Source organism: Elgaria multicarinata, chromosome 4 (genome assembly GCF_023053635.1).
Source record: "Elgaria multicarinata webbii isolate HBS135686 ecotype San Diego chromosome 4, rElgMul1.1.pri, whole genome shotgun sequence".
Classification (NCBI taxonomy): domain Eukaryota; kingdom Metazoa; phylum Chordata; class Lepidosauria; order Squamata; family Anguidae; genus Elgaria; species Elgaria multicarinata.
In genome coordinates, this window is record NC_086174.1 from 86,214,709 (window position 1) to 86,224,641 (window position 9,933).

General features: G+C 43.4%; 1 protein-coding gene across 1 annotated transcript in view; it reads right to left on the reverse strand.

Annotated features, from left to right (window-relative positions):
* NKAIN2 (sodium/potassium transporting ATPase interacting 2) overlaps positions 1-5,856 on the reverse strand; it is a 608,119-nt gene extending 602,263 nt beyond the window's left edge. Inside the window, exon 1 of the mRNA XM_063124718.1 lies at positions 5,360-5,856. Within this exon, the coding sequence (XP_062980788.1) occupies positions 5,360-5,413 (54 nt within the window). The 5' untranslated portion in view covers positions 5,414-5,856. The remainder of the gene's footprint in view (positions 1-5,359) is intronic.
* Positions 5,857-9,933: the final 4,077 nt, after the last annotated feature.

A 9,933-nucleotide genomic window follows, 5' to 3' on the forward strand; every position in this document is an offset into this window, starting at 1 on the left:
TGTGTGTTTAAATTGTATACTTTTAATGTTTACTATTTTTAAATGTTGTAAACCGCCCAGAGAGCTTCGGCTGTGGGGCGGTATATAAATGTAATTAAATAAATAAATAAAATAAGGAAAGACAGTGATAGAATAACAGTGATTTCCTCTTAAGGTAACCAGGAATCTAAGGATGGTGGCTTCACTAGACACTTCCTTCCCATCCCACCAGCCTCACCAGATGATCAGATAGGAATTTGCCAAATACAGGACACCCTATGAATAATCATTTAATTAATCACATGCCGTAAGATGGAGTGGAGGAATAACAAACAATGTTTTATGGTCCATCTTGGACCACAATATCAACTCTCTTGAGACACAGAATCACACTTTAACTACTTTGAGAAACCAAGTAGTGTTTGGAAATCATTTTAAGATACTGATTTAATTAATGGCATCAGCTACATAAGCTTATTAGCTATTATTTTTCATATAGTTTTTAGATGAAGAAAATAAGCTGTCAGAAAAGGGTTTTTTATATACAAATAAAAGTAGATACATATGTGTGTCAATGAAGGGCAGCATCCAACCAGGACAGGCATCCATGCTGTCCTTTTAATTAAAAAAACAAATTGTCAGTACACAACTGCATTCCTCATCTTGTCCTGTCAAGGGGAAGAAGGACTAAAAACCTTTGATCTGATCAGCTGTGTAGTTCAATAGTAATAACCTGAAAATTGTCAAGGAGCTATCACCTATACAGAATTGCTCAGGAGTCTGCCTGATTTCAATGGAACATACTGTACTTCTGAGCAAACATATTCATACTTACAGCGAAGAGTCTCCCTCCCTAAAAAAAGGTCAATAATAATAATAATAATAATAATAATAATAATAATAATGATGTTTGGCAATACTTTGTTTCCATAACAATCAAAGTATTTATTTAGAATATTTCTGCATCACCCCTCTACTCAATGAGTGCTTGAAGCAGATAAAAACAATACAGGAACTACAAAGAGCTGAACAATATTGTGTACAATGAAACTGAGGGATTAATAATAGAAACAGTAGCATTAACTAGTAAAAGCTTAAAGGAACTATATTGTCCACCAGCCATCAAAAGGACATGAAGGAGGGGGCTAGCTTAACCTCCTTGGGGAAGATGTTCCACAATTGGGGAGCTACTATACAAAAGGCTGTGTTACAAGTACCCACCAACCTCACCTCTCTAAGAGATGGGACTTGTAACAAGGTCTCAGATAATGAGTGCAAATTCAGGCAGGCTCACATGGGAAGAGACATTGAAGCATACTGCCTCCCATGACTTGGCACTTCTGCTTTCTTTCCACATTGCCAGACATGACATGCAAACTTGGCAATCTGGGTTGTTGAGGGAGAAACAACCCAGAGTTTTAACCTAGGTTTGTTCTTCGGTTCCTGGGCTTTGTGATCCAGAAAGAAAGCTGAAGTGGTGGATGGGAGGCAGCATGCTAGCTCACCTGAGAGCAGCCATGGCTTGAAATGGGTAGTTAGCTGTTAAATGCCCCCAAGCCATTTATGATGGTTAGTCCTGAAATGATGGCTGAAGGAAGGAATACAAAAGTAATCTAGTCCAGCCCCACCACCCAGACAGAGAGTCCTAGCACTGTCAGTTAAAAGGCACTGTACAGCTAATCCATGGTTTGCTCCTTAAATTTTTGTGCATGGAAAGAAAGAAAGAAAAGAAAGTGGCAAAATATGGGACAATTACAAGTGGAAGACAATGACATCTGGACACACAAACACCCATAATATTTTGTGAATGAGGCAGGGTGACTGCACAATAAAAACCTCATCTCGAAACTCCTGAAAACTTCTACATGAAACTTGCATACAAGCCACACAATAAGCCCTCTACAGATTAACTCCTATTTTGCAAGCCCAGAAGCTGATCAAAGCAGTAAACAAAATGCACCATGCCAGAAAGACCCAAGACACTGCTGCGTCTAGTGCCATTTAAGGGCGATTCCATACATTAAATGGCAGCAATCCCAAATTTCCCACCAAGCAAATGTTCAACGTACAATTCAACAAAAGCTGGGGTGAACACCCTCCAACCACAAAAAAGAAAACCAAATTCACAAAAACTGTTTAAATAAATGTATGAAAGGCTTTGTCTAACTGTTCCAAATAAGATAGGGGGAAACGTCAGATACTTCTGTTAGTTCATCTGTCTTCAATAAGAATGTCAAGGAGAATTGCTGGTCTTAAATACTATATAAGTAATGGTTATTCCATATGTTTTTATGTTCTATATAGCGTGGTCCTGAGGAAGCAGTCCCTGGCGCGAAACAGGTTGAATGTCCCAGACTCCTGTTGAATTATTTCATGATGCAATATTGTTTTCGTTATTGAATTGTTACAGTGTAAAATTGTTTTTATTATACAAATATCACTATCATGTGTTGTATAATTGTCTCCAATGTACTTTTTTTGTGAGCACTGTTCATGTACATGTTACACGCTACTAATATACATACATACTATATATATACACACACACACACACACACACTCAGAACAAGAGATATACAGTTATTTAAACTGTATAGAGTTATTTAAACAGTTTTTGTGAATTTGGTTTTCTTTTTTGTGGTTGGAAGGTGTTCACCCCAGCTTTTGTTGTAGTATTTCCAACCACCGCCTCCTTTTATTTAGGCAACGTACAATGCAAGACAATCTCTGATGAAGGCTTCTTTATGAAATGCATATCTCTGAAGATGTTTGTCTCTTTCACACTTTACATTTTTAGCTGCACAACAACAACAAAAGTTATCATGCTTGAAGCTATTCCAACTTTTCTTAATCTTCTACAGCTTCCTTAACAATGCAATAATTAACAATTGTCCCAATCCAACATAAACTTATGTGTGGCTTTTTGCATAGATCAGTAATACTGAAATTCATCATACTGCTGAGACAACTCACAAGTAAACATTCATAGAAACATAGGAAGCTGCCTTATACTTAGACCATGGATCCACCTAGTCCTGTATTGTCAACACTGACAGGCAGCGACTCACTAGGTTTCAGGCAGGAGTTTTCCTGCTTTACTGGAGATGCCCAGGATCAAACCTGGGACCTACTGCTCTCAAAGCCTGTGCTCTGACACTGAGCTACTGCCCTTCCATTCAAGAGAAGGCACATAAGGAGGAAAATTGACAGACAAAATTCAGTTTCCACTGAGAGCATATTGCAGTTCCTATTTCCAGCAGATCCAACATTGTAGCAATGGGCTTTATTCCATGTGAAAGGAATATTCAAGAACTTTCCCATGTTCATGAAGTCTGCTTCCATACTTGTTTGAATTGAATGGGTGTATTTGTAACATATACATCTGTCCTAGGTTATAAAATAGTGAAGTTATCCAGGTTGTCACCATGACCTGCAATTTATTTCATAAAAGACTTATCTGAAGTGGGTGTTGTTTTTTCATGGATTGTGCCACACAATATTTATATTTGACTTATCCTAGGGCCCAACAGAGTTAAAGTAATAACAGTGAGGCATATTTCATAAGCTCCGGTATTAGTTTTTTTGACTTGGATAGAATTCTACAAACTACATTACTTCATAGAACCTAAGAAAAGATATATTTGCATCTCTGTGGCATTTCATTCCCAACCGATAGTTAATACAGAAGTCAACCTGTCAGAAACATTAGAAACTTTTAAATATGTAGTTTTTGCTATCAAGACAACAATGGCACAAACCTTGCAATACCAGACACTAGGGACAGATAAGAAGAGACTGATGTTGCCCACATTCTAACCTTCTTTTGAAATCCTCAAAGTCATTTTGCTATAATGCAAGACCAGAGAAATCTTCGGCCTGATCCAACAGGGTAGAGTTCCTATATTCTGACCTTGGTCATATAAAATGTAAAAGTATTGTTCTATTTAGCCTTGAAAGGAGTGGGGGTGGAGAAATTCTGTGATAAATGTTATAAATTAAAAGTCCTGCAAACAGCTTTTTTTTAAATAAATAAATAAATCCATTTACTGTAAACTTCAGTTTAAGAGGTATTTCTTTTTTCTTCTTCAAAGAGTTTGCACATAAATAAATCAAATATACATGTTCAAATATGTCTGTGATGAACAGGATTTAGACAGGTAGCATGTTTCCTACTACCTATGAACACACAGAGATGATAGATTAGTTGAAACTTATATAAAGATCACACATATGTAGGCTCTACAACTCCTAATAAATCTTTTCCATATACTGCTTTTGGTCTCAGAAAACTAGTTTTACTCTCCTTTCTTATTCACCGCTCTTTATGTTGAAATGGGTGGTACTTTGCCGGTTGGAAAGATGTACTGCAACTATTTCCTCCCTTCTCAAGGTTAACTGTTTTAACAGCTCAATCCTATCAATGTCTACTCTGAAGTGTATATGGACTTACTCCCAGGTCAGTATGTATAGGATTTCACCCTAAGAAACCATTGCACAATCTGTTCATTCAAAGTTGATTCATCTAAGTCACATTCAGAAATGTGGCTCCTTCTGTGGCTGGCTAATTGCAATGGCATAATTACAAGATCTTTCCAGACCCCATTCTGCAAAATTCCAACTGAGAACTCAAACATACAACATAGACACTGCAACAGATTTCAGACTTAGCATCTCATTCTTCAATATATGGCCACTAGAGTTGTCTGGAACAACACCGTTACTTGGGTTTTTACCACACTCTTAAAAACAATAGCACCAGCTTAGTTCATCATAATTGCATTGCACCTGATGATCTGGAAACCAGGTCAAAACCATGACTAAAATAACACTCGCCTTAATTAAGGAAACTCAAGTCTAAGTCTCTACCTCAAGCGCCTTCCTGAAGAGGAGTTAACTTTTCATCCCTCCCCACAAAACTGCATGCCTCTCATCAGCTAGTCCAACCATGACAAGCACCTGCGAGCCGCCCTCCTTCCCGAAATCACTCAGCCTTACTAAGTTTCCAGATCTCTTTGAGCCGGCGGGCCTTTAAGGAGAAGGCAGGGTGGGGGGTATCATTGTTTAACACTTTAGCATCCCCATCCTATGCACCTTTTCCCGGAACAACGTTCCACGCAGTTCCAGGAGCCTCTCGCAAGTTTATCCCATCCCCACGTGCATTTCATTGAGTCCATATTTCCAACACTTCAGCCTCTTTCTCTTCTCCACGCCACCCGGGTGAGGGGGGGGGGAGCACCTTCAAACCACCCTTGTTTTTTGGCCTCTGTGTGTGGTACTTTCGAGGGGGGGACACTGTTCACAACCAACTTGCGTGGTTGTGGAGGCTGTGCGGTGGTTGTTCGTCTTTCGAGCAGATCTGGGAGGCCGGCGACTCACTTACCAGTTGCATGCCACAGATAAAGATCAGCGTGCACCTGCCGCTGCAATAACCCATGATTTCCGAGACCCCTCGCCGCAGTCCCACGCAGAGCCCAGCCGTATCCAATCAGATGCCGGGAGAGGCTAAGCGAGCCTGAGCAGGACTCGGGGGGCTCCTGCCTGCCGCTGCCGCCGCCGCCAAGAGCGCGTCCCGGGAAGTGACAGGCATTAGGATCGCGTTAACAACAGCAGCACCCACAACAACCGCCTTTGCCGCGCCGCTGACAACAGCCGCCTTTGCAGCCTTTCACTCGCCTTGTGCAAAGATGCCTCCGCCAGCAGCAGCAGCGCGGGCGGGAAGGATGTCCCGGAAGCCGGCGGGGTCAGCGACAGTTCCCAACGGCATCCGACGGCCTCTCCAAGTTTGCCCCCCGCCTGGGCTTAGCTCTTGAGCCATCCAGACGCTTGGGCAGAGCGAGAGAGGAGAGAGGCAGGCGAACTCAGCTCATTCTGGCGGGCTGGGTGTCCGTCCGTCCCCACACACATACGCAGCCCTCCTTGTTTATCCTCAGGCAACCACAGCAGAGAAGCCTCCTCTCAGAGCTGGCTCAGGTAGCTCCCCTTTGCAAAGAGCGTCCATCCCTCCATTCAGTGGCAGAGCAGTTATTCCCAATGCAGCACAGCAACAGAAGGAGGAGGAGGAGGGAGGGAGCTGGCTGCTGCTGCTGCTGCTGCTCACAAGCATGACAGGCGCTGTCTCTCAATGTTAGCAAGGCAACGGCCGCTGCCGCCGCTGTAGCTTCCTGCTCCAGCCCAGCTCGAGAAACGCGAGGAAGAGGGGGGGGGGTAATTTGAGAGAAAGAGAACGGGGAGGTGGGGTGGAGGAGGAAGACCTCTCAATCCCTTTATGACTTTGGCTCGGCTCTATACTTCGGGGATATCTCCCTCGTCATAGACAGGCACACAGGCAGCCTCTCCCGACATGCTTTCTCTCCTTTCCTCCCCCCAAACAGCAGAGAAACGTCTTTGTCCTACTCCAACCCCCGCTGGCGTCGCTGAGGAGACGACGAACTGGAAGACAAGGCTGCCTGTTCCGGGGCTTCTGAATGGGGGGTTTCACACAAGAGAGTGGGAGGAGGAGGATGGACGTGTTGTGGGGAGACGACCACAGCCGGTGATTTCTTTTGCTGGACTGCGGGTAAAGGGTAGGGCGGTGGTGGTGGTGGGGCTCGGGAAAGGCACCCGAGTGTTTGGTGGAGTAGAGAAGCTGTACGACGACGGCTGTCACACGCCTTGTCTGCTGGTGCACATGAGAACGGGGGTTCTCCGGTTCTGCTTGGTCTCCCCCAGTCTAGGGGAATGGAGGGTGGGGGCTGCCTCTGGAGGAAGATGCCGTGAAAAGGCAGAGAGGGGAGGAGGGCGGTGTTTGAGCAGCCGGAGTTCTCTGCTGCCGCCTGCTGGGCCTCTGTTAAATGACACAAAGGATGCAAGGTACCCACCGAATTCTGGAAAGTTACCTTTGGACATATCTACAGTGTAAGACTGAAAGCTCCATCACACCGGGGGTTAACATGCTCCCTACCTTCGCTTCTCCCCCCTTGTTTTCCTTCCTCAATTACTTCCTCTTTCAAAAGAGGAAGTACACAACGAGCAGGAAGCCCATTGAGTCCGCTGCTCTAATGGCGCTGCTTCTCCTCCACACAGCAGGAGAGAGCAGCAATTTAAAAAGACATCGGACTTAATGAGGGATTTTTATTTGTTGCGCAAGGAAGACCAGAAGGGGCGGGAGGCAGATGGACGTCATGTGAGGGACCTGAGCAAACTCTGTGAGTGCCCAGTAACGGTCGTGCAATGAAACGCTCCTCAGATGGAGCTTTAATAGGGGTGCAATCCTAGGCATGTTTAGATAAGGGGAAGAAAAGTCCTACAACTCCCAGCATTCCCCAGCCACCGTGGCTGCCTGGGGAATGCTGGGAGTCGTAGAGCTGTTTTTCTGTCTAAATATGCATAGGATTGCACCCAGCGGACTATTGTGGATCTCATTAACATGAATCTAATACATTCCTTTCATTAGTTTGGTCTGTTTTGTAATTTATGTTAACTGTACTATGAGTTCGCACTAGGCAATTAATAAAACATTTTTAAGAAGAAGAAGAAAGAAGGTGTGAATGCATAGGCAAGGACCCAGCAGCATGGATAAGCCACAGTTGCCCAATTTCTTTTGGGGTTAGCACACTTGTGCTTGTCTTCTAGCACCTGGCAGAGGAAACTGGATATACGTTAAATAAGGAAGTGAGTCCTAATTAGGTGGGGTGACCATATGAAAAGGAGGACAGGGCCCCTGAATCTTTAACAGTTGTATTGAAAAGGAAATTTCAGCAGGTGTAATTTGTATATATGGGGAACCTGGTGAAATTTCCTCTTCATCACAACAGTTAAAGCTGCAGGTGCCCTGCCCTCTTTTAAATCTGCTCACTCTAGTATAGCTCCTGCACCTTTAACTGTTGTGATGAAGAGGGAATTTCACCAGGTTATACAAATGACACCTGCTGAAATTCCCTTTTCTATTTGTTTGTTGTTTATTCGTTCAGTCATTTCCGACTCTTCGTGACTTCATGGACCAGCCCACGCCAGAGCTTTCTGTCAGCTGTCGCCACCTCCAGCTCCCCCAAGGTTAAGTCTGTCACCTCCAGAATATCATCCATCCATCTTGCCCTTGGTCGGCCCCTCTTCCTTTTGCCTGCCACTTTCCCTAGCATCAGCCTCTTCTCCAGGGTATCCTGTCTTCTCATTATGTGGCCAAAGTACTTCAGTTTTGCCTTTAATACCATTCCCTCAAGTGAGCAGTCTGGCTTTATTTCCTGGAGTATGGACTAGTTTGATCTTCTTGCAGTCCAAGGCACTCTCAGAATTTTCCTCCAACACCACAGTTCAAAAGCATCTATCTTCCTTTGCTCAGCTTTCCTTATGGTCCAGCTCTCGCAGCCATAGGTTACTATGGGGAATACCATTGCTTTAACTATGCGGACCTTTGTTGTCAGTGTGGTGTCTCTGCTCTTAACTATTTTATCAAGATTTGTCATTGCTCTCCTCCCAAGAAGTAAACGTCTTCTGATTTCCTGGCTGCAGTCAGCGTCCTGTCCTCTTTTTCATATGGTCACCCTAAATTAGGGTCAATCTCCCCTGACCCTCCTTAGCCGTGGCATGGCCCCTGCTCCTTTCACAGTTGCATGACAGGGAAGGAATAAGCTGAGCAGAGCTTTTCCTGGCATTCAGCTATGAAAGGTTCCTCTGTCATGCAGCTGCTAAAAATACAAATGCCCTGTTGGGGAAGATGATAGATAACTTTCTTAGTAGAGTGACAAGCCATTTCCTTATAGACTTCAATAGCAAGGCCAGCCTCTTCAAAATAAGGATGGGGTGAGGGTAGACCTACATTTCAGAATAGGGTTTCCTCCACAGCAGTCTTTCCCAACCAGGTTTTCCCTCCTGACAGTGGAAGCTGGTGGCTCTGATGTCAGTGGGGGTGAAGAATCCACTCCAAGTTTCAGGCAGAACCAATTGGAATTCTAAAGGAACTATCTTGGAGTTACTCGAGTCCCTTGATCATTTTGGTTTCCCTATTTACTCCTTTTCTAGCTTTAAATTCCAAATTTGTTGCAGTTCTTTCTTTAAGTAGACCATACTCAAAGTAGTAGGCCACCTCACCACACTGACAGTCAGTGTGGTGTAGTGTCTAATGTGTTGGACTGGGAGTTGGAAGATATGAGTTCTAGTCCCCACTAGGTCATGTAAGCCCACTGGTGTCTTTGGGCCTGTCTCAGACTCTCAGCCCAACCTACTTCGTAGGGTTGTTGTTGTGAAGATAAAATGGAGAGGAGGAGGATTACGTATGCTGCCTTGGGTTCATTGGAGGAAAAAAGGCAGGATATAAATGCAATAATAAATAAAATATACTGTGAATTTCAGGTTCATTATAAATGCTTCACTTTAAAATCATATTGGTACTATCAAGAGAGCATTGTACCTGTTTTACATTTGTAGAATGGAAGAAAAAGATGCTTATAATTTCTGACTCCAAACACCATTTTTGATGCTGAGCACAAATCTCATACCCTTGAACATTCAATATGTAACTGGTTTTACACTGCATGCATTGATATGGAACAACAGACATGGCTCACTTTTGCATCTGCTCACCCACAGAATAACTATAATTCTGACAATGAGTTGCATGAACTAGACAATGAATAGGATCAAGGGATTCTTATTTCTAGAAATCCTTCAGTTCTGTTTGGTATCGCTATATATATAAATAACCCGATGAGATTTGTACAATTTTCTGTAATAGTAACCACTAACATGAGTAACTATTGACTGCTGCTTTTGTTAAGTCTCCATTCAAGCAGTGGGTAGAGAACAGACAACAAAAGATACTAAAACAACCCCAAATCAAAACTAGGAAGATACTCATTCATTGCTCCTTAAGAACACTCTAAAATCTGCCAATGATTCTGCATTAATAGTAACAGATGCCTGCTCAGTCACTGACATCAAACTCACAGGATCCAGGTGGAAGATCCTCCTCAACAGCTG